The sequence below is a fragment of the Podarcis filfolensis genome (assembly GCF_964270895.1).
Source record: "Podarcis filfolensis genome assembly, chromosome: 12".
NCBI classification, from domain to species: Eukaryota; Metazoa; Chordata; class Lepidosauria; order Squamata; family Lacertidae; genus Podarcis; species Podarcis filfolensis.
The window spans coordinates 8512496-8538279 of NC_139614.1; the positions used below are offsets into that span (position 1 = coordinate 8512496).

A 25784-nucleotide genomic window follows, 5' to 3' on the forward strand; every position below is an offset into this window, starting at 1 on the left:
ATTCCAGCATTGCAGAGGGTTGGACAAGATGTCCCTTAGTCACTTCCAACTCTACAGTTCTAAGATTCTACGATTCTAAGTAGGTAGGCAAATCTGAAATAACTACATATTCGTCACCATTTACTATGTCTTCATTTCCCTCTCCTGCTGCTGCCCTGTGTCAAATTCTAGATTTTCTTGATTATGCTTTCCTCAATCTTTAGGAAGTATACTGAAAAACTGATGTACACTAGAGCTGTTTCCATAAGAAATTTTCCTGGGCCTGTTAAAATGTACTCTCAAATGTATCCCACAGCATTTACTGTCAAGACAATTGTTGTCATAATCAGAGGGGTTTTGTCTGCTACTATTATAAAGTGTTTGAGGTTTATTCTTAAGTTAAATTGAATTTTGAGATCAGTGTACCTGCTAACAGCATTTCCAAAGACGGAGCGGATATTGTCAACCGTTGTAGCATTCAACAGTGTTCTAACATCTGCTACTGTATCACCTTGCTAAAAAGAGAATATTTAGATTTGCATTTACTAATGTTTCTGATGTATTATATGAAGATATTTAGGCAACCTAAAAGGCATGTTGATTGGAAATTTACATTTACCAAAACAAATCGGATTTATCAAAACAGTTGCATTGTACTGCCAGTGAACAACATTTTGCCATCTTGTTGTGCATCTCCTCAGAAGAACCTGGGTTCAAAAGGCCATTCTGTCTAGGAAGGAGAACTGGTAAGGTGTGGGTTTTTTTTGTGGGGGGAGAGATATTAAGGATCTAACAAACCAGGAGATAGCGCACTTGAAGTCCCCAGCCAAACCGCAAATGAAATGGACAAGGAAAAGCATTGACACAAGGCATCCCTTCGGTCCAACCTAATGAAAGCCTCGGTGAGAGAAAGAAGCCTTTGGAGACCCTACGACTTGTGTCCTTCAAAAGTAGTACTTTCAACACTACCTAAAAACTGGACTTCTTTTACTAAGCAGGAACAAGACAACTGACTTTCTTTTGTGCCATCCAGGACCATGCATTCTTTTTGTCTTGTAATCCAAGGTTATAACTACCTCTGAACCACTGAGCTCAAGAAGTCTCCCCACAGTCTTCTGAGTGTGTCCTTTGTTAGTTTTGCGGCCAGACACCCTGGCTTGCTTAGATAAATGTTGCCTGAATTTGTCTGAAACTCCAGCTTTGAATGCCCTTCTTCTGTACTCCCATGTAGCCTGATTTGTAAAATCTGCCACAGTGGAGGAATGTTCTTCATGCTTTCATTTTGGATTTCCCCCAAGGATTCCTGCACCCTGCCATGTTTGGATAGCTCATAAAAGGAAAGAAAGGTATAACTATCCATCTTGTCAGCTTTTCAATTTTTACTGCAATTCTCCCCCCACCCCAACAACTTTTCTTCCAGCAAGCTGGGGCTAGCTGCAGCACCAGTCCTCCCTCTATTCCCTCGTCTCCAAGACATACTTTGTCAAAAAAACCTCAACTTTTGAAAAGGGTCTGATCTCATCTCCATTGCTACTTAAACTAAACAATCTAAAGTTAGGTAAAGGTAAAGGTACCCCTGCCCGTACGGGCCAGTCGTGTCCGACTCTAGGGTTGCGCGCCCATCTCGCTTAAGAGGCCAGGGGCCAGCGCTGTCCGGAGACACTTCCGGGTCACGTGGCCAGCGTGACAAAGCTGCACTGTTGAGCCAGCACCCGTGCCACACAAAGAAACGCCGTTTACCTTCCCGCTATAAAGCGGTACCTATTTATATACTTGCACTTAGGGGTGCTTTTGAACTGCTAGGTGGGCAGGAGCTGGGACCGAAAGACGGGAGCTCACCCCGCCGCGGGGATTCGAACCGCCGACCATACGATCGGCAAGTCCTAGGCACTGAGGTTTTACCCACAGCGCCACCCGCTGAGTGTTTTACTATTTTTGTTTTGTTGGTTTATTAAATATATACAGTGGTACCTTGATTTAAGAACAGCTTAGTTTATGAACAACTTGGATTAAGAACGCTGCAAACCCAGAAGTAGGTGTTTTGGTTTGTGAACTTTGCCTTGAAAGCAGAACATCTTCCGCTTCCTGTTCAGTGTGTTCCATTTGTAAATCCCCCGCTGCTATGGGAAAGCACGCCTTGGTTTAAGAACGCTTTGGTTTAAGAACAGACTTCCGGAATGGATTAAGTTTGTAAACCAAGGTACCACTGTATATTGCCAATTAATTTACCAGAATCACTCACTGTATTCAGCAGAGCTTAATCCCACGTAAGTGTGCAAAATTGTGTAGCCTTAAGAATTCTAACAGATGTTTGAAATAAGGAATTTCATAGCTTAAAAAAAAAACCCTCAGGTAACTTCGTGATCACCACAGAATACAGTTAATGACCGTTTCACATGGGGGTTCTGTTCCCGGCCCCTGCGTGTGTTGGTGGAGTGCATATAAGCACAACCTGCCATGTTATGTCCCACCACGCCCCAATTCTGCCCTTTTAATGACTTGTTTTGTGAAGTTTTTGGTCACTTCCAGGTCTGGTGCTGTACACACATGCGTGATCATGTGTTTTTTGGGTGTGCATTAACTGGTCATTGCCTGTACCTGAATTTCTAGATTTTGGGTTGCATTCAACAAAGTCCTACACAGAACAGACCCACAGAAATTAAGGAACCTAAGTTAGTCATATCCATTAACAATCAATGGGTCTACTCTGAGTAAGGCTAGCATTTAATACCACCCTTTATGTTTAAAACTATAACCAGGTTGAGCTTCATTTCTTTAACTGACCATGCTACATATTTTTTTAGAAAAATAAATATATAAAGGAATATGGTTTGGACACTGTAATGTTACCATAACCACTATTTAGCAATACTGAAGAGGCAAAAGTTTACTCACCTTTTTAACTGAAAAACTGATGCCAGAGTTGTGAACAGCATACCTGGGAAGAGAAAATACACAAGCCTTAATTAATTAATTAATTAATTAAAATTATAGGCTGCTTTTCCAGCAGTTTCTGAATTAAGTCTACAATATTCCCAAATAAACCACAATTCAACTTGAAAGCCAAGTTAAAACAACATTTCAAAAAAGTACAAAATATCATTAAAGCCAGCATGAACTAATATGAGCAAATGCATGCACAAGGCCAGCCACAGCCTTAGCCATTAAGAGCAGTGAAAATACAGTTCGTTAAGTCCTATTGAAAGGTGTTGAATAGAGCTGAACAGAGTTTTGTAATGATGGCTACTGGCAAGACCTTGTCCTGTGAATGACAATTTTTTTAGCATACATTTTATGAACTGCTAGTGAAATGTATGGAAACTAACTGAACTTCTTAGCATTTCAAGTCAGGAGAAACCAGCATTTGATTTCATAAGGGTTGTTCAAGCATCTGCCTAAACACACAAGCACTGGATCCATGGACAAGAAGCAGTGGTGCACATGTAACATCACCTTGTCTGCTATATACCCCTCGGGGGGGGGGGCTTTTACTCACATTCACTCACTATGCTTTCTCACGCCTGAACATGCCTTTTTAGTTAGTCAGTGGCAGTCACGTGGCTTCCATATTTTCTGTGTAACCACCTCCTCTTCCCTCCCCTGGTGAAGGTGTGGTAAAACAAATAGGCTACCATGACATAACAGTTTCCATGCCTCTAGAACCAGCAGAACAAACTCTGAGTGTGATTATGTCACAGCACACATTTGATTTTTATCACACATTACTGGGGGGGGGGGGAGAGGAGGGGTTAGGACGCAGACACAAAGCTCTGGTAACATCTAAAATTAAGCAAGATCTGTCTTGGGAATACTAAATCATTTGCTGTCAGCTATATGACTCAGAACAAAAAGACCAAGCCACACATTTCCATCTCGGCAAAGGCCCTCTTGGCTTTCTTCTTTTGTTGGATTTACAACCCTGGGAGCAGAAGAACCTCATCATGCTGCTAAGTACAATGGAATTTGTACTTTCTTTCCGTCTCTTTCAGAAATTTGCGCACAAACAAATCTGGAGGCCTTTTGCAACTGTCATGTGAATGTTAGAGAGCACAAATGCTATGTGAATGTGAAACTGGCTTCAGTAGATTCTTCTCAAGTCTAAAAGATTGTCAAGTTGTATTTGTGTCAGTATACTGACATCAGTAAAAAGGCATCCCTCTTGCTATTCTGAGTTCCTAATTTATCAAAGATGTCATTTCTGGCTAGAAGGAGAAAAATGCCCAAATCTAACATAAAACAAGGTTTGCAGGTGGAGGTGGAGCTTCTGCTCCTTTTTAAAATGGATTTACCTGCTAACAACTTCCAGAATTTTTGCATATTCTTCACTAGGTTTGTTTAAAGCTTTTCTCCGAGTGGTTACATTGTAAAATAGATCCTCAACCTGCAGAGAGAAGCAAACAAGTAGTTTAAAGCAAACTCAAAACAGAAACATGGATCACTCTGCAATGCCCTTTTGTGCTGGCAGAAGGAAAGAAAATTGCATCCAAGTACATGGGGCGTGCACACGGTTTGCTTGCACCACTTCACATATGTTTTCCGTTGTCAGCTCACAGTGTTGACTTTGTGACAGATGGGAGGAGCCCTCACAAGCTGCATTCCCTGCTCCTTAGTCTGTTCCCTGCAGCTGCCCAGTTCTAAATGAAGGATTTTTTTATCACATTATCATGAATGAGGAGAACACCTGAATATTAACAAACAGGAAAGCCCTATTTTTAATTCAAATGCTCTGGTCAATAATGCTCTCCCATGCAACTTACAAGCATGATATATTCAAATCCGTTTTAATTATAATGCTACAAAATTATGGGAGTCATAAGGTTAAGAGTGCTGGACTAGGACCAGTGAGATCAGGGTCCAAGTCCCTACTCTGCCATGAAGCTTTCTAAGTGACTTTGAGCAAATTAGTGCCTCCCAGCCTAATCTACCTCACAGGTTATGGGGGTAAAATGGGGAGAGGGAGAACCACACAAACCACCATAAGCTCCTTGGAGGAAAAGCAGAATTTTAATTAAAACATGATTTTCTCTCTTGCCCGCCCACTTGATAAAAAGTACAATTATCTGGAAATATAAATACATTTCTAAACACCACTTGTGAAGAGTTCCTGCAATATATTTCAGTAAAGTTAAAAGGTGATTGTTGAAGCCCAAATAAAGCATCAACATGGGCAACACACATGTGCAAATTGAAGTTGCCTGTATTAAATGCACTTCAAACTTGTGCCATTAGTGAACCCTCAGTATCACTATTATTATAACTGCATATGGTTGCACTGTGGTGTCTAGCAAGATGCTACAAAGCAAATGTTCTGCTTTAAAAGAAGTAAATAATTAGTGTTTTATGCAAGAGATATGTGTAAGTAAGATAAATACAAACCGTTAGATTCCAGTTTTTAATGTACTCAAATATGCATGTATTATGAATAAGGCTATTCCAAGAATCATAGAATTGTAGTGTTGGAAGGGATCATGAGGATCATCTAGTCCAACCCCCTGCAATGCAGGAATATGCAGCTGTCCCGTGTGGGGATTGAACCTGCAACCTTGGCATTATCAGCGCTACACTCTAACCAACTGAGCAAGATAATGTTAGTGCCACAAAGTTCCGCAAAAGAATACACAGGTCTCCTGCTTCAGGGTTTAAGATTAACTACGAATGCATCTGCTCCAGTGCTGCAAAAATTTCAAAAAGCAAGTAACCCACTGTGATTTGAGTTCCCTGGTTTCCAGCACAAGGTTTGGGGGCAGCCTTCAATTTTCCATCAGAGTAGTTTGCCCTAAAAGCAAAGTAAAACAAATCATCAGCTATTTCAATCAGTTATTAGACTGGTCCACAAAGGATTATTTCAAGCCAGCAGTGCTTTAGAAAGAGACATTAAACTACCACCACCACTTGTTTTCATCAATTTCTATGGCATTAAAAGTGAAGTAAGCACAGAATCTGTCACTGGTACATCTATTTCAGTATTGTCGACACTGAGCGGTGGTGGCTCTCCAACGTTTTAGACAGGAAGTCTTTCCAGCCTCACCTAGAGATGCCAGGATTTGAACCTGGGACCTTCTACAAGCAAAGCAGATCCTCTACCACTGTTCTGTAGCTCTGAGTGGTGATACTGTATTCAAATTTTGTTTTATTATTTATGCTCTTGAGCCACCCCAAAAAATGTCATTAGACTTCCTTTCTAAATGAGATGAATTTCACACACATACAGAGTCTCTGCGTTTAGAGCTTACTTGAGAATAAGTACTGTTGACTAGTGTGGGAAATAACACACATAGCATCAGATTGCACAACATGTTATTGCTTAATCCATCTTGTCTCACTATAAGGCAAGGCAGATTCCTGTTACTTAAAGAGTACCTTTAACTTTTCTAGGGAATTTGCTACAATTGTACATTCTACTGAGAGGGAAAAGAATGGCTATAACCTGTAATTGCGTATAATCTACACTGGATGAAGAATGCAGTGTATAACAAATCTTTAAAATGATTTCTACAAACAGCAACAGAAAAATTCTGCTCATATTTGATGCTCATTAAAAAAGGGTTTTGTTTGCACCAATGGTGCAATGAGTGACCTCCTGTGGCCAAGTGATGTATTGCACAATGCTGATTTCTCTCTTGGGTTTTGTTGTTTCTATTCTTAAACAATAAGAAGTCTTCTGCCTGCCTGTTCTTTTAATGTTTTTAGAGACATTGTTTATTTTCTAAAAGTTTATTATATTTGAACATTGAATAAGTGCAGTAAACAAATATTTGAATATACCTACCTGTAGGCACACTTTCCATCAGCTGTCTTAGTTGTTATAGTAACGTGGGCAACATGACTTATACTTGCCAGCGCCTGGAAGAGAAAAAACTAAGTTTTAGAAACTGAGTAACATACAGTAACATGCAGATGTTGAAGGTGGTACATAGTTCTTTACTGGTTCGAAATAAGCATTCAGTAATCACAGTAATAGCATAGTAACTACATCCCAACTAATTATCTGTATTTGTAATCCTCACTATAATGATCTACATGCAGCTGGATACAAATTCTGTACAAATAAAATGTTTTATTTATTCAGCCTACTTTAACAAAGTAACATACCAAAAAAAAATCAACACAATGAAAACAGGATAAAACCTATAACATAAAGCCAATTCATCTACTATATATTTTTGAAAGTTGTTTGTTTGCTATGCATTTGCATACCTCATAAGATGTAATGAGATTTTGCATGATGATTCCTGAGATCAAGGAACAGATCCTTATATTTGGACACAATCAGACATCATTTTGACTCAAAATGACAGACTGAACTTTTTCCAACCGGACTGATTTTAAAACTGATTTTTTTGTTGCTTGGAATTCTTGAGCAATGCCTGATAAAAGGTTGCTATAACAATATAAACTATTTAGGGCTGCAGAGGACAGCATAGCATCAGGATCCAAAAAAAGAAGAATCCCAAATCAATTTAAATGTAATTGTCTTTACTGCCTACCTAAAACCAGGCTTTCCATCCCTATGATAGAGGTTTGGTGCAATACGGTCCAAATGGCAGTTCTCAACTAAACCCTTGCAGCCACATTATGGATGGTTCTGCATTACAGTCACATTGATTACATTTGAACCAACTTTCAGTGCACCTGAAGTTACTTAAATATATAATTATTAATGGTGACAAGCTGTGTTCTACAGAACTGATAAACCTGGATGAAATAGGAGAGCAAAGGGGGGAAATGGCAAAAAACTTATGCACTATGATAAACATTCTAAAACTTAGTCAAAAACATACCTCGCCTCTAAACCCGTATGTAGAAATACTGGCTAGGTCCTCAAAAGTCTGTAGTTTACTTGTGGTGAATCTTTCACACACAATATCCAAGTCTTCTCTCTGCAGAAGGAAGACAGATGTGAGCCAGAATTATCTCAAATATTGTTTGTATTGTTTTAAATAAGGTCTACGTTCTAGAAAGACAAATAGGTTTACTTACCCTAATTCCACAACCATTATCTTGGATTTGAATTAGTTTCAAACCACCATCCTTCACTGTTACCTGGATGCTGGTAGCTTTGGCATCCAAACTATAGATACAAGAAATAAATCTCAATGACAGAGACAACACAGTTTATTTCAATTCTATTTCTATTCCAAATCAGTCCAACACAAACATTTCTCTATTGCTCCCCAAGTTACTATAAAGTCTCTAGAATAGTAAACACCAGGAAATGGAAGTAATGAAAATATTGACTGACCTTGCTTTGGACAATGTCTGAGAATATTTATTTGCTCTTTGAAAGCTAATGCAGTGTTGGGAAAAGGGTTGTTGATCTAATGCCACATATACTGTACTGTGGACCAGGCTCTGTGTAGTGCGAATAGTAGCAAATCAGCTAATAAGAATAAGAAATGGGCCTCGCAATGAAGATCATTAAAAGATGTTAATGTTTTAGATCAGGCATGACCAAACTTGGCCCTCCATGTTTTGGGACTACAACTCCCATCATCCCTGGCTAACAGGACCAATGGTCAGCGATGATGGGAATTGTAGTCCCTAAACATCTGGAGAGCCTAGTTTGGCCATGCCTGTTTTAGAGGATTCAATGTATATATATGCATTCTTGTTGCTTTGGTCATATTCAATATTGCCAAAAAAGCTCAACAACTTTGCCAGTTTTCTGTCCAGATTTTACTGTTTGAAATATGGCAACCATATATATAGCAACCGTGTGTGTGTGTGTGTGTGTGTGGAGAGAGAGAGTGGGAAACGCTTTCACCAATATGACAACTATGCAGACTAGAACCAAGGATAAAGAAGATGTATGTTTTAGTTTTAAGATTAATATTTGTGCGTAATCTGTTTATTGTTTGCTGTTGCTGTTCTGATCCAAGGTCAGTTTGTTGTACTAGTAATGACTTGTAAGGATGTCTTAACCAGAACATGAAGATGTCATGTCATGGCTGACATGGAATGGACAATGTGGAACTAGTTATGTACATACTTAGCATGATGTGTAAGCTGTATGTAAAATAAAATCTGCGTGTAATCTGCAATCGGTACAGCAACCAACACTTATGGAACTGTCCTTTACTGCAGTAAAGTTAATAAAGGGTATTGTCCGGCTGGAATCCTTGACTGCATTTCTTACTGATTAAGCCTGAGGGATGGTTTTAGCTACTCCCTTGACAGCAACACATTATGTGCCTGCTTTTTATGCCTACTTAGCTTTCTGCAAAGCAGACCACTATACATAAGCAAATTTATTTCACCCCAAAGAAGTAAAATTTCTCAGCAATCACGGTCTAGAGATCATTATTATCACATTATAAGCTTTCTTCCTCTACAATTTTAGGATGCACAAAGCGTAGTTCTAGGCTCCCATTCTCAATCTCCTACCATTAATAAACTAAACATTTCATGAGAAATACAAACTTATCTTAAATAAGCATAATAGAAGTTGTCACCCACTGTGTGCAAATGTTTGCTGTTACAAGGCTACACCCTAAACACACTTACTGGAATGAAAGCCCCATTGAACTCCAGAGTAAACATCCCTAAGATTGCACTAGCTGCTAGCACCTCTTGTCTGCGCTATTAAAAGGTAAAGGTAACGGACCCCTGACAGTTAAGTTCAGTTGCAGACAGCTCTGGGGTTAGGACGCTCATCTCGCTTTACAGGCGGAGGGAGCCGGCGTTTGTCCGCAGACAGTTTTTCCAGGTCATGTGGCCAGCATGACTAAGCTGCTTCTGGCGCACCAAACCAGAGGAGCACACGGAAACGCCGTTTACCTTCCCGTTTACCTATTTATCTACTTGCACTTTTTGGTGTGCTTTCGAACTGCTAGGTTGGCAGGAGCTGGGACCGAGCAACGGGAGCTCACCCCATCACAGGGATTTGAACCGCCGACCTTCTGATCGGCAAGCCCAAGAGGCTCAGTGGTTTACACCACAGTGCCACCCGCGCTATTAGGGATACCATAAAGCAGAATTGGGGAACTTGTGGTAGTCCCAGTGTTGGACTATGACTCCCATCAGCCCAAGCCAGCATGACCAATGGTCAGGGATTGCAGGTTCCCCATACATGTCTTAAAGTTAAGAACGAGAGGGGGCAGTGCTAAGTCAACAGCAGAGAATACCTTTCTTTATCTAGCAAGATTTAAATACTTGATTGTAAACACCCCTAAGTGGTTTACAAGATTATAAACACTTTCTTTTTGTCCAGTGTCACTCCCAAGTAGGATATCATTGTAATAAGCAGAAACCCACTCTAATCACTTTCTTGCCACGATTCAGAATTAAGCAAACCCCTATAACCGCAGGCGCAGGAATCCGTCCTATGACACAGAAGTATGAAAAATGAAATAAATAAATAAACTGCCAACCACCTTGGGATGATAAAGGCGGCACAGAAATATGAAATAAATTACCAACCACACTGGAAGGTAAAAGTGGCACAGAAATATGAAAAATGAAATAAATAAATTACCAACCACCTTGGAATGTAAAGGCGGCCTAGAAATGTGAAAAATGAAATAAATAAATTGCCAACCACCCTGGAAGGTAAAGGCGGCCTAGAAATGTGAAAAATGAAATAAATAAATTGCCAACCACCCTGGAAGGTAAAGGCGGCCTAGAAATGTGAAAAATGAAATAAATAAATTGCCAACCCCCTTGGAAGATAAATGTGGCATAGAAATATGAAAAATGAAATAAATAAATTACCAACCCCCTTGGGAGATAAATGCGGCCTAGAAATGTGAAAAATGAAATAAATAAATTACCAACCCCCTTGGGAGATAAATGCGGCATAGAAATATGAAAAATGAAATAAATAAATTGCCAACCACCCTGGAAGGTAAAGGCGGCCTAGAAATGTGAAAAATGAAACAAATAAATTACCAACCCCCTTGGGAGATAAATGCGGCATAGAAATATGAAAAATGAAATAAATAAATTACCAACCACCCTGGAAGGTAAAGGCGGCCTAGAAATGTGAAAAATGAAATAAATAAATTGCCAACCACCCTGGAAGGTAAAGGCGGCCTAGAAATGTGAAAAATGAAATAAATAAATTACCAACCACCTTGGAAGATAAATGTGGCATAGAAATATGAAAAATGAAATAAATAAATTACCAACCACCCTGGAAGATAAATGTGGCATAGAAATATGAAAAATGAAATAAATAAATTGCCAACCACCCTGGAAGGTAAAGGCGGCCTAGAAATGTGAAAAATGAAATAAATAAATTACCAACCCCCTTGGAAGGTAAATGTGGCATAGAAATATGAAAAATGAAATAAATTGCCAACCACCCTGGAAGGTAAAGGCGGCCTAGAAATGTGGGAAATTAAATAAATAAATAGATAGATAGATTGCCAACCACCTTGGCAGGTAAAGGTGACCTAGAAATATGAAAACTAACTAACGAACTATCTAACTAACCAACCAGTTCTCCACCATCTCCTTGATGGCGTTGGCGGGTCTCTGGATGACTTCTCCAGCCGCGATGCGGTTCACCACAGCCTCGTCCAGGCGGCGGATCACTCCCGCCATCAAGGCCATGAGGGGGCGGCCGGCGGCGGCGGCTGTGGCGAAGGGTCTCGGGGGTCGCCGGGAAAACGACGGCGGGCCGCCCCGGGCTTGTGGGACGGGAGAAAGGAAGGGCCCGGGCCGCCCTTGCCGAGAAGCTCCGGGCAAAGCCGTGCGGAGGCGCGCGCTCCCTCAGAGCAACGGACGCATCAACCGCCAAACTCGCGCCTCAACGGCCTCGCGCGAAGGTTCCAGCGCGCAGCCGATTGGTCCGCCAGCATGTCAATCGAGGCTGGCCGGTTGCCGGGGTGAAAAGTTGTTTCCGCCTATAGGGACGCGCTTCCGTCGAAAGGGAAAGGATGCAGAGTTTTGTTGTTGTTTTGAGGAAAGGAGAAAAGAATGAAGAGTGGCCCGCGCGCTGCCTAACCGCGGGACTCGCTTTGGCGCTGATAAGTCTTATATTTGGCGCTGATAAGTCGTTATTTTAACCCGCCTGCAGCTGCTGTCATTCTGCCTGCCAGTCTTGCAGTTTTGTGCTGTTGTTTTTTTGCTATAATTTGTTCTCTCTGTTTTAGATGCGATATAAAATGAAATAATAATGCTAAGAACAAAACGAAACAAGTTATTCCCTGCATGCTTTTGTCGACTTTTTTTTTGCAGGGAGCATACCCTCCAACTGTTCTCCGATGGAAATAGGGACGTCCTATTCCATCATGATTATAATTTTTTTTAATAAATTTTTATTGATTTTCCAACATGAATTGAGACACTTCACAACTAACAATACATAGACAAACAAACATATAAACACGTATAATTTCATAACCTTTTTTTCTTAAACCTTATTTCAACGACTTCCCCATACCTCCCTTTCCTGCATCCCTATTTTAAACTTTTTCAGCAACCCCTAATTTCAATTACTTATGATTCAATTTCTTTGATCCTTTTTCTCTTACCCAATCATTTATCGCTGCAATTCTGTTTTACATTACCCATGACATTTTAGCACTCATTAATTTTACAACAGTTCTTAAGATAAACTTTAAATTTCTTCCAATCTTCTTCCACCGTCTCTTTTCCTTGGTCGCGGATTCTGCCAGTCATCTCAGCCAGTCCCATATAGTCTATCACCTTCGTCTGCCACTCTTCCAGCGTGGGTAGTTCTTGTGTCTTCCAATACTTTGCTAAAAGAACTCTTGCTGCTGTTGTAGCATACATAAAGAACGTCCTATCTTTCCTTGACACCAATTGGCCTACCATGCCCAGGAGAAAGGCCTCTGGTTTCTTATGAAAGGTACACTTAAGGACCTTCTTATTTCATCATCATGATTATAATTTTAATATACTATCTATACCCCTCCCAACTGACTGGGTTGCCCCAGCCACTCTGGCGGCTTCCAATATACAGTGGTACCTCGGGTTACAGATGCTTCAGGTTACAGACTCCGCTAACCCAGAAATAATGCTTCAGGTTAAGAACTTTGCTTCAGGATAAGAACAGAAATCGTGCTCCAGCGGCGCGGCAGCAGCAGGAGGCCCCATTAGCTAAAGTGGTGCTTCAGATTAAGAACAGTTTCAGGTTAAGAACAGACCTCCGGAACGAATTAAGTAATTAACCCGAGGTACCACTGTATATTAAAGCATAACAAAACATTAAACATGGGAGCTCCTCCCCCATCCCTTGGTGGGGATCAATCTAAGACGCACTTCTTTCGAACAAAACAGCAGCAGCCCTGCTTTCCCCTGTATAAAACACCCCTCAGGCAATTTACTCAAATTGCTTCCTTTCAGCTCAAACCCGAAGCTCAATTGCATACAGGCGCCTCAATCACCATTGGCACACTGGTCTGCTGAGCATAGCTGTCAACTTTCAGATTTGAAAATAAGGGATCAGCAGCCTCACCTGTCCTGGGGACAATCTACGGGATATCCAACAATCTGGGATAGCAGTGGGAAGCAGCGGGAAATGGCGCTGGAATAAGGGAATTCCCCGCAAAAAAAAGGGAAGGTTGACAGCTATGCTGCTGAGTAAAGCTTTATATTATTATTATTATTATTATTATTATTATTATTATTATTATTATATCTCAGCTTTCTCCCTAACAGGACTCAAGGCGGCTTATAGATAAAAATAAGAACATCTTTTAAAAATAATTCCCAGAAGTTGGAAGCTATGTGTCTTCTAAAATATGTCTGTCTTCTAATACAGTGGTACCTTGGGTTAAATACTTAATTCGTTCCGGAGGTCCGTTCTTAACCTGAAACTGTTCTTAACCTGAAGCACCACTTTAGCTAATGGAGCCTCCCACTGCCGCTGTGCTGCCAGAGCATGATTTCTGTTCTCATCCTGAAGCAAAGTTCTTAACCCGAGGTAATATTTCTGGGTTAGTGGAGTGTGTAACCTGAAGTGTATGTAACCTGAAGTGTCTGTAACCCGAGGTACCACTATATGTCTATGGGTGAGGAAGGGATGACGGAGAATACTACAATTCCCAGTAGTTTGCACAGCATAAGGCATGCTGGGAAATGTAGTCTGGCGCTGCCCCCAGCTTGCTCCCTTCTTCCTCTTCTTCCAGCCAAACACAGTGCAGTAATCTTCCCTTCTATCTCAGCTGCAGCAGCAGACTGTGCATAAATTATCTTAGTGCTTTAGATCAGGGGTTGTCAACCTGGTCCCAACCGCCCACTAGTGGGTGTTTCAGGATTCTAGGTGGGCGGTAAGGAAATTTGACCATTAAGAAAGATGCATTAGTAGATGGTAGATATAAAAAAGGTTGACTACCCCTGCTTTGGATTGAAGTGTACTCTGTGGATATTGAGCTTAACCTGTAATGTAACATATTTTTCCAAGTCTGTTTTGATACCACATGGCTGGCTGCATACGAGACGTACTGTAACATCTGTACATGCATGTCCTGGAAAAGGCACTTTGTGCTTGGTAATCGTTTTAAAGAAATTCCAGTAAAGTTTGTGATATTTTATCGTTAAGCAAGCTGGCTTCAGTACAATGTTCCTTGCAGTACTGTGCTTGGTGAAGGGTGGCTTATCCTTCGTATGCCTCATAATATACGGTATATCCCTGCTGAAAGTGATAAGGAAGTTTGCATGAGCTCATTTCGGGTGCTCTGTAATCAGCTACAGTGTTTATCTCAAGTACCATTTTGCTTGTTTGTCAGCTTTGTTAGTTAAACAAACACTGCAGGACTGAGGCAAACCTTTGCCTTTCTAGGGAGGCATGCCTTAAAGCGTTGATATGTGGCTTCCCCACCAGCCATACTCTGAACCTTAGCTAACATTTCACTTTAGCTGGTAGTGACTCTCTGCCTCTTGACCTCTGTCCTCTGACTCACCACCTTCATCTTCTGCCCCTGATTCTGGACTTATCTCTGCCACAGAGTCTCCCTGCTCACTAAGCCCTGTTATCTCTTCAGCTTCTGACACCTCCTCTCCCCATACTTCTCCCTCTGACCACTCATTGTGGACCCACCACCAATCCCCAAGCTCTGAGCCTTCTTCCCCAGCTGGTTCCTTCCACCATTCCTCTGCATCCAACCAGACCCTGACATCTGGAGAGAGACCTGAGGGCCAAATAGGGCGGCCTGAGGGGCCAAAGCTGGTCTTCAGGTCTGAGGCTCCCCACCCCTGCCCAAGGGCGTGCTGTTTGCATGTGGGAGGCAGGAGTTTGAGCAGTGAAATGGCCCCCCCTCTGCACTTTCAAAACAACAACAACAAACCTACGGTTACATGAAACATACTCAATAAACACACAAGATGTAACTGGCTGTACTTTTGAATAAATAAGGTATACTATTTGTTAAGTTGTGGGTGAACATATCAGATGACACAGCGATTCTTCAAACAGCTCTTGTTTATTCACAAGCCAGAACAGAACTCAACTCACAGGCCAGAACAGAACTGAACTAAAGGGTTCAGCCAGCCTGCTTATATAGAGCTCCACTAGAACGCAACAGTAACCATTTTCTGTAACTATCCAATCATTGAATGTCACTTTCAATCCCTTATTTGCATATGTGGACCTGAACTTTCTACAGTATCCCCCTGCTGGCCCAGGGTGAGAACTTCCGTACATAACACTATTCATTGTATCAAATTGTAGTTTTCAACGGAAGTCTCATAAAGTTCATAAAGTTCCTTGTCTTAGACTCTGTGAAAGGATTCTGTGGAACTGTAACAACCCTTCATGTGGACTATTGGACTCTATGAACAGACAGGTGGAATAGACACTTATACATGTATGGACCTTATGCATGAACTGACTAGAGAATGAACTGAACCACTGGGTCTTCTGTTTTTTTCATTGAACTTTATGAGACTTCCGTTGAAATCTACAATTTGATACAATGAATAGTATACCTTATTTATTCAAAAGTACAGCTGGTTACGTCTTGTGTGTTTCTTGAGTACCCCTCTGCACTTTCTGCATGCCAAGAAAAGCAGGAATCTCTGCATTGAAGGGAATCTTCAGACATTTTCCAGTTTGCTTTTGGCCTTTTGTTTCCATTCATAGCTTTTGTTTGTTCGAGAGCATGAGCAAGCCTTCCGGATGTTGGGGAGGACAACTCACATGATCCCCAGCAAGCAGGTCAGGGAGAACCGGAGATATTAATTCAGAGGATGATATTCTAATGAAGGAAGTACTGCTTATTAAAATGATGGAGTATGCCGATTTGGCAAAGCTAACAGCAAATATTAGAGATCAAAACAACAAAACATTTTTGAGGCTTGGGAACCCTTTGTGGAATATCTAAAGAACTATTATAATTGCACGAAAACGCGAGTAGGACTTGAAATATGAGCAATAGAAAGACATTGAGGCTAATAATCTGGGATGTATATAGGAAGCGTTACAAGTTAAAATATGCAGCATTAAAGGATAAACATAGAACATCATGGAGGGGGCATGGGAAGTCAATGGATAAATTAAAAGTATTGTTGATGGTAAAGTACGTGAACTTTTGAAAATTAAATAAACAAAACAAAATAAAATAGGAGAGATATTCCACTAACAATTCTCAGGCTTTGTTGTGTGGGCTCAGCATTTTCCAGGACTCTGCGGGTGTGTCTTATGATTTTCCTACAGTTTTTGTATATTACTCTGTGTGTGTGTGTGTGTGTGTGTGTGTGTGTGTTTCTCACCTCCTGGGTGGCTGAGCACACACTAGATTTGTCATCTGCTCCAGGAACTCATCTCCAGAACTGTTCCACTTCTCTGCTCATGCCCTTCAACAAGCTTAAATTGCTAGACACCAATCACATGTACGGAAACGTCCTGGAGAGAAGTTTAGTGCAGCCCTAAGCAGAGACATCACCTTACCAACAAAGGTCCGTATAGTTAAAGCCATGGTTTTCCCAGTAGTGATGTATGGAAGTGAGAGCTGGACCATAAAGAAGGCTGATCGCCGAAGAATTGATGCTTTTGAATTGTGGTGCTGGAGGAGACTCTTGAGAGTCCCATGGACTGTAAGAAGATCAAACCTCTCCATTCTTAAGGAAATCAGCCCTGAGTGCTCACTGGAAGGACAGATCGTGAAGCTGAGGCTCCAATACTTTGGCCACCTCATGAGAAGAGAAGATTCCCTGGAAAAGACCCTGATGTTGGGAAAGATGGAGGACACAAGGAGAAGGGGACGACAGAGGATGAGATGGTTGGACAGTGTTCTCGAAGCTACCAACATGAGTTTGACCAAATTGCGGGAGGCAGTGGAAGACAGGAGTGCCTGGCGTGCTCTGGTCCATGGGGTCACGAAGAGTCGGACACGACTAAACGACTAAACAACAACAACAAGGAGCTTTTTTTTTTTAACATAAAGCTCCTTTCTAGAATAATTTTCCTTTATTTCAATACCATACCATAAAAGGAAGACTTGCTGATTCTCCTTCTGCAGCAGCAAGATTAGCAGTTGTGAGAAACAGGTAGTCAGAGCAGGACTCTGACTACAACTTCGGTTCGGAAAACGAAGTTCCTTGAAAAACTGAGCAACAACAGTGTGAGAAAGGCTAAGTTTGAAGGAATTTGGTTTGTATGTTGTGTGAAAGAGATAAACTTCTGGAGATGACCATGAATATTTGTGGAGAGTTAGGTTCCAAAGTTAGGATGACCCTAGAGACAGTAAAAATAGAACAGAATATAGTGTTTCTGTTCTTTTTGCTGTAAATGTGAATCAGAACTGTTGTGCAATCGCTTGGAAAACCAGTGAAAACATCCCCACCTTAAAAAGACCTGTAAATGGTCAGAAAAACAAATTACCCCATTTTCTTGTGAAATTGCAACCACAACACATTTTGTAAAAAGTGCAGTTAGCTGCCTGGCTTTCAGTTTTGAAGCATTTTGGTGTTTCAGTTTTCCTCAAACGAAAATGAAAACCCCAGACACATTTGACCGGTTTCTTTCCTCCACAGCTGACCAGTTTTAAGTTGCCTTTGTCTTTTTGTTTTTTGCGTGAGGTTAGAAGAGTTGCTTGGCTGCCAACTGCACCAGCTGTTTGGAATGAAGCTCAGTTGTACTTCAGAAGGGTGGAGCTGGAAGTAAGGAGTAACAGAAGTAAGGAGGGGTTCTTTTCCGCTCTGGAAGCCGCAGAGAAAGAGGAAGAAATGCGGGTGGAAGACAGAGCCACGTGAGAAGCTGAAACACAATCACATCTCTGAGGGAGGCTGTGAGCACACCTCCTGTTTTTGTAGGAAAGGAGCTGGAAGAGGTTGCCCTCAATCTGACCCTATGATAATCTGGAGCTCTTAGGTCTAACATTGACTGCTCTAAATCCTGTCCACTGGTGTAAGAGGTGGCTGAGAATGCTTTGAGGCCATGGAATTTTTTTTTTCAAATACCATATTTTTCGCGCCATAAGACGCACCTGACCATTAGACGCACCTAGTTTTTAGAAGGGAAATGCAAGAAGAAAAATATTTTTAAAGGGAGTGCTGAGCAGAGCCTGTATGCATCCCAGGCTCTGCTTGGTGCTCCCTTTCACGAGCCGCGTGGAGTGTGTGTGCGGTACTTGCAGGCTTTTCCCCAGGAGGGAGAAAAGCCCCCAAGAGCTGCACACATGCTCCACGTAGCTAGTGAAAGGGAGTGCGGCTCTTGGAGGCTTTTCCAGGAGATGGGGGAAGGGACTGAGGGGCTGCCCTCTGTCCCTTCCCCCACCTCCCGCAAAAGCCCGCAGAAGCCACGCTCCCTTTAAGGAGCGCGCGGCTCCTGCGGGCTTTTCTACGAGGAGGGAGAAGGGACTGACTGACTGACTGGCTGCGTTAGTCCCTTCTCCCTCCTGGGGAAAAGCCCGCAAGAGCCGCACAGAGTGTGTGTGCGGCTCTTGGAGGCTTTTCCCGCCTGCCTCCTGCCTGCATTCGCTCCATAAGACACACACATTTCCCCTTACTTTTTAGGAGGGAAAAAGTGCGTCTTATGGAGTGAAAAATACGGTACCTGTAATAGAGTAGGATTAAGTACATTCCATGGAGTTCAATGGAACTTAAAGAAGAAGAGCCCTGTTGGATCAGATGCCTATGGGAAGCCCGCAAGCAGGACCTAAGTGCAAATTCAAGGCAACTGGTATTTAGAGTCATACTTCCTCTGACAATGGATGGGCTTCCTGGGACCCCTGAGATCTCTCACTGCAGTGAGACTGCTGTGTGTGTAGCAAAAGCAAAAGCCTCAAAATGATGCTCAGGCTGCAAGGCTGTCCCCACTTGCCTGCAAATAAGCCCCATGGAACTTCACGGGACTGACTTCTGAGTAAGACATGGGCAGAATTATATTGTCAAAGGGAGACAGTCCGGCTTTGAGTGAACAACTGCAATAATCTCTTTGCCCTGGAAGAAAGTGATATGCCAAACTATATTGGGTGCACAATATTTTCTAATATGTGCATTTACGTCCAGCATCCTTTTTGAAGCCTCTTTTTTCTTTACTATTGCTTCTTGTTCTGGTCAGTAAGATCATCTAAAGAAAGTAAGCTCCACAAATAATAGTGTATAAGAATTTTGCTATTATCTGTTTGTCTATATTAATAGGCAAATTATGCAAACAGCAAAACATCCAGCCTTTAAACCCCTCTGTTCTTTGGGAATAAATTAATTGGCGCTCCTGTCGAAGCCCTGGCTGGCTTCTGGGACATCTTAATAGTACCCTGTCCATCTGGCTGGGTTGTTGACATGATCGCCCCTGAGCACTCTGTCCCACTTACTTGGCCCCCTGATATAATCCAGAGCTTAGAGCAGGGGTCAGCAACCTTTTTCAGCTGTGGGCCGGTCCACCATGTGGTGGGCTGGACTGTATTTTGAAAAAAAGTATGAATGAATTCCTGTGCCCCACAAATAAACCAGAGATGCATTTTAAATACAGTGGTACCTCGGGTTACATACGCTTCAGGTTACATACGCTTCCGGTTACAGACTCGGCTAACCCAGAAATAGTACCTCGGGTTAAGTACTTTGCTTCAGGATGAGAACAGAAATCGTGCTCCGGCGGCGCGGCAGCAGCAGGAGGCCCCATTAGCTAAAGTGGTGCTTCAGGTTAAGAACAGTTTCAGGTTAAGTACGGAGCTCCGAACGAATTAAGTACTTAACCCGAGGTACCATTATAAAAGGACACATTCTACTCATGTAAAAACACACTGATTCCTGGACTGTCCGCGAGCCGGATTGAGAAGGGGATTGAGCCGCATCCGGCCCCCGGGCCTTAGTTTGCCTACCCCTGGCTTAGAGCAGGAACAAGCTGAGAGACAGCTCGAATGCAAATGAAGGAAAGATCCGACTGAATGCCACTGAACGCTGGTGAGGGGTCATCATTAAGCCTACCTAGGGGCAGTGAAGGCAACAAAGAAGGTATTTTGAGGATAAAATTTCTTGCATCCACCGCGATCTTGAATCCCCTGCGATTGCGGATGAATCTCATGGGGTTTTCAGAGCACAGTCCAGTTCTGCTGTGTTGGATGAGTTTCTGTTGGTAAGGCTCGAGGATGTGGTCAAGGTGCTTGGATCAGTCAGGGTGACCATGTGTGCTATAGAGCAGGCATGTCCAACAGGTAGATTGTGATCTACCGGTGGATCACTGGACATCTGTGGTAGATCATTGGCTCTCCCCAAAGAAGCTGAATAACTGTGGCTCCCCTAAAAAAAGCTCAACATTTTACCTCCTCCCTGAAAAACTCAGCAACTTTGACCCGAACCCCCCAAAAGGGGGTAGATCACTGCCAGTTTTTAACTGTGAGTAGATCACAGTCTAGGGACGCAGGTGGCGCTGTGGGTTAAACCACAGAGCCTAGGACTTGCTGATCAGAAGGTCGGCAGTTTGGATCCCCATGACGGGGTGAGCTCCCGTTGCTCGGTCCCTGCTCCTGCCAACCTAGCAGTTTGAAAGCACGTCAAAGTGCAAGTAGATAAATAGGTACCGCTCCAGCGGGAAGGTAAATGGCTGTTTGAAGAATCGCTGTGTCGTCTGATATGTTCACCCACAACTTAACACCCAGAGTCAGTCACGACTGGACCTAATGGTCAGGGGTCCCTTTACCTTTACCTTAGATCGCAGTCTCTTGGGAGTTGGCCCATGCTCTAGACCCTTGTCCCTCTTGGTTGATAAAAACCAGCAGGGAGGGGACAGCTGACTGGATCGGGGAGGTGGTTCATACTTCTTTACGAGGAGGGGGGGTCCCTGCTTGCTTGAAGGAGGCAGTGGTAAAACCACTCCTTAAGAAACCCTCTCTGTATGGATGCTATAGTGACAGGCAAGTGTCAGGCTTGCTTCTGTGAGGAGGGCATTAGTTACAAGGAGAGGGTCCCACCACCAAAAAGGCTCTCTTTGTTTTGTTTTGTTTGGTGGGGGTACCTGGAGAAGCCTCTCTGACTAAGACCTTTAAGCTTAACCTTTTTTTCATTTTGTGTGAAATAGGTAGCTTGGGTGGGAGGATATGTAAATCATTAGGAAAGAAAGAAAGAAAGAAAGAAAGAAAGAAAGAAAGGGAGAGAGCAAGGAAGGAACAATGTGTTTAAACATGAAGGCTGTTGTAGATGACCTTTGGGGCCCTTCCATCTTGCCATTCTATGATTCTATAAAGGCAAAAAGTCCAGGCATTACAATAAATTACGTCGAGCACAAATGTAAACAAGAGCTTGAAGGGTTGGCCTCCCCGCCCCCTTCACTTTCGGTGGGAGGAGAAACTATTACAAATACTTAAGATACCTTTCCTTTCGTTTAAGGATTAGACCTATCGACGTAAATAAAGATAGGTTTCATTTCCTTTAGCAGCTGCTTTATTCGAAGTGCGGAAACTTGTAAGTTTCTGTTTCTGTGAAGTCATGCGGCCACAGTGGATTCCTCTGCAGTGCTTGGCAATAAGCCTATCTGCATCCTTTCAGGGCCAGCCCTGTTAAACAGCTTCCATGCTGGGACCCTTTGATTTGCACAGAGGGCAGGTGAGCTGGCTTTAGAATGCCCTTCCCCCATCCAGTTTTGCCAACAGATTGGTACACATTAACCATTCAGTTTTACAGAATATTAACCGTAATGAGGCAGGGCTCTGCTCTGCTGCACATATAAGGACGTCGGAGAAAACGTGTTCTCCCTAGCAGAGAGCATGTGTTGCGGTGGGGGATACAGGCCACCCCATTGTTGCTGGGGGGATTTGTGGAGGGACCCAGGCAGTGAACTAGTTAATCGGGTCGCTGGGGAGAATTACTTGTTGCCAATTTTGAAGGGGTCAGAGGTTTTAAATACTGGACATCCAACTTTGAGTGTCCTCTTGGCTGGTGGCACCAGATCACCCGCCCACCCTCCCTGTATTGGGGGGGTTGTTCGCTTGACCTTGCTATGCCTGTCATGGGGTCGTCTGCCTTGAGGCAGGGGCCCGGTAGGAATTTGTCCATTTGGCTGATTGGCTGGTGCCATTTGCTTTTTGCCTACTGCGTAGCAAATCGTCACAACTTGTAAGGTTGGCGGTTAGGCACTGGTTAAAATTGGTTGGTGGAGGGGTAAGTGCCTACCCCTCCAATGGTGGTGCGGAAAGGGAATTCCGTTAAAGGAATCCAGGGGCTTGCCATTCTTTTCGTCCTTGTCCCTGGCATCGGACTTGGGCCAGGCAAGCCACTAGGAACATGCGGGTGAGAAGTGAGGGACTGATGCCCAGCTTCATTTTCTCCCCAAAAATTGTTTCCCTGACTGGCTTTCGCTGGAATCCAGAAGTCAGTTCTGTTCCCTGGGCAAGGACAGATAGTCGGAACCAATGCCTAAGCAACCACTCACATGTGTGTATTTAAATAAAGTTGTGGCCAAAATCGTGCCAAAAACCCAAACCAAAATTGATGTGTGATGTGTGAGTTATTGGGGGGTGGCTTGGGGACCTCGACACGCAATACATTCTGTGGAGTCAGAGCACAGACCCCTCTGCCTCAGTACTGCCTACACTGACTGACAGCAGCTTTCCAGGATCTCCTAGCCCTACCAGGAATTGCCAGGGAATAAACCTGGGATGTTCTGCATGCCAAGCAGGTGTTCTGCCACTGAGTTATGGCCACAAAATCTGAGAACACTCCAAGTCATACAGGGGATATAAAACAGCATTCCGTGGTGTTTGCAGGCCACTCAGGAGGTAGATGGTGGTTCAAGGTGGCTTGTGGGACTCAGAGACTACGGTGTCGTACCCCACCCCCTGCCCCCAGCAATATCCCAGCTGACACAAAAGGTAGCATAGAACAACATTTTGTTAGAAGGCAAGGGAATTAAAAAAATATATGAGAAAAATAATTTTAAAAATAATTACAGTGGTACCTCAGGTTACAGACACTTCAGGTTACAGACTCCGCTAACCCAGAAATAGTAGCTCAGGTTAAGAACTTTGCTTCAGGATGAGAACAGAAATCGCGCGGCGGCGGCAGGAGGCCCCATTAGCTAAAGTGGTACCTCAGGTTAAGAACAGTTTCAGGTTAGGAACGGACCTCCAGAACGAATTAAGTTCTTAACTCGAGGTACCAATGTAATTACTACTCCTTACATTTTAGCCAGCATAGCTGCAATTTGTTTGTGGTGATTAAAAACCTTCTGTGGCTAATCATATAAAACTTTTAGCTGATTGATGCACTCACTCCTAGATTCAGATTCTATTTTTTTTTTTAAATATTTATTGAGATTTTACAAACAGCAAAGGTTTACAGAATAAAAAGAAAACATATAAAAAGAAAGAGATAAAAAAATACAAAAATACATAAAAAATAAAAAATAAAAATACAAAATGCAAAAAACGAATAGGTAAGGAAAAATTAAAAACAAATCAATTTTTTTATATCTTTAAACTCATTAGCTTGTTTCCTTGACCTCCTCACACCTCCCCTTTTTGTATTTCCATTTACATAATCAAATCAGCAAATCCTTACCCTCTTTCATTTATCTTAACTCTATATCTTAACATATTATAACTCTATATTTTCATCCATTATCAATCCATTTTTGCATATTCTTATTAACTTTGTTGCTAGTGCCACTTATTTTCAGTCCAACATCATTTTAACATTCATTAATTTTACAGTGTTTCTGCAAATAGTCTTTAAATTTCTTCCAATCTTCTTCCACCAACTCTTCTCCCAGGTCTCGGATTCTGCCAGTCATTTCCGCCAATTCCATATAGTCCATCACCTTCATCTGCCACTCTTCCAGGGTGGGTAAATCTTGTGTCTTCCAATACTTTGCTATAAAGTATTCTTGCTGCTGTTGTTGCATACATGAAGAAAGTTCTATCCTTCTTTGGCACCAATTGGCCGACTATGCCCAAGAGAAAGGCCTCTGGTTTCTTCAGAAAGGTATATTTAAATACCTTTTTCATTTCATTATAGATCATCTCCCAGAAAGCCTTCATCTTTGGGCACGTCCACCAAAGGTGAAAGAATGTACCTTCATTTTCTTTACATTTCCAACATTTGTTATCGGGCAAATGATATATTTTTGCAAGCTTGACTGGTGTCATGTACCACCTGTATATCATTTTCATAATATTCTCTCTTAAGGCATTACATGCCGTAAATTTCATACCGGTGGTCCACAACTGTTCCCAGTCAGCAAACATAATGTTATGTCCAACATCTTGTGCCCATTTAATCATAGCAGATTTAACCGTTTCATCCTGCGTATTCCATTTTAACAGCAAGTTATACATTCTTGAAAGTATCTTAGTTTTGGGATCTAACAGTTCTGTTTCCAATTTTGATTTTTCCTCCTGGAAGCCAATTCTTTTGTCCAAATTATAGGCCTCTCTTATTTGATAGTAATGAAGCCAGTCTCGCACTTTATCTTTTAATTTCTCAAAACTCTGCAATTTCAATTTGTCTCCTTCTTGTTCCAATATTTCCCAATATTTCGGCCATTTGGCCTCCATATTGAGCTTTTTCTGAGCCTTTGCTTCCATTGGTGACAACCACCTTGGGGTTTTATTTTCAAGTAAGTCTTTATATCTTATCCAGACATTAAACAATGCTTTCCTGACAATATGGTTTTTAAATGCTTTATGTGCTTTAACCTTGTCGTACCACAAATATGCATGCCACCCAAAAACATTATTAAAACCTTCTAAGTCCAAAATGTCTGTGTTCTCAAGAAGCAGCCAATCTTTCAACCAGCAGAATGCTGCTGATTCATAGTAAAGTTTAAGGTCTGGCAGGGCAAATCCGCCTCTTTCCTTTGCATCAGTTAATATTTTAAATTTTATTCTGGGCTTCTTGCCCTGCCAGACAAATCTAGAAATGTCTCTCTGCCACTTCTTGAAACAGTCCATCTTGTCCAAAATTTGCAATGATTGAAACAAAAATAACATTTTTGGCAATACATTCATCTTTATAGCTGCAATTCGACCCAACAAGGAAAGCTTCAAATTTGACCATATTTCTAAGTCTTTTTTCACTTCTGTCCAACATTTCTCATAGTTATCTTTAAATAAGTTTAAGTTCTTAGCAGTCATATTAACCCCCAACTAACTCCTAACGTGCATTTTATATTTGAATGTAGGTGCTTCAAACGGAAAGGGGGTATTGCTGTTTCTAATTTTCTTCTCCATAGGTTTGAGGAACAGCTTGTTGCTGTTCACGTTTGCCTTTCATCTCAGGAACAGTAGCTATTGCCGCTTTGGTTCCGTTCCGGCTGTTCCTTTCCCCACAGCAACAATACTGCAGCGTAAAAGGGCAACCTTTACCCCAATAAAGTAAGCCACATTGCAACAATACTGACTCATCCTGTTTGGTTCACTCCCACTCCAAGTCAGATAACCGCATCTGCTGTTATGTCTCAGTGC

At 42.2% G+C, this 25784-nt stretch overlaps 1 protein-coding gene across 4 annotated transcripts in view; it reads right to left on the minus strand.

Moving 5' to 3' along the window:
- MLH1 (mutL homolog 1) overlaps positions 1-11829 on the minus strand; it is a 28789-nt gene extending 16960 nt beyond the window's left edge. For 2 of the 4 annotated variants that reach the window (XR_014540121.1, XR_014540122.1), the window contains exons 1-8: positions 11417-11725; positions 7960-8050; positions 7761-7859; positions 6749-6822; positions 5683-5755; positions 4269-4360; positions 2875-2917; positions 406-494 (exon numbers count right to left, since the gene is read on the minus strand). Coding sequence is in view for 1 of the 4 variants with exons in the window: in XM_083577958.1 (XP_083434084.1) it covers positions 406-494; positions 2875-2917; positions 4269-4360; positions 5683-5755; positions 6749-6822; positions 7761-7859; positions 7960-8050; positions 11417-11532 (677 nt within the window). In the remaining 3 variants the exon portion in view is untranslated. Of the gene's footprint in view, positions 1-405; positions 495-2874; positions 2918-4268; positions 4361-5682; positions 5756-6748; positions 6823-7760; positions 7860-7959; positions 8051-11412 lie in introns of all 4 variants that reach the window. The other 2 variants (XM_083577958.1, XM_083577959.1) reach the window with 2 other exon arrangements.
- Positions 11830-25784: the final 13955 nt, after the last annotated feature.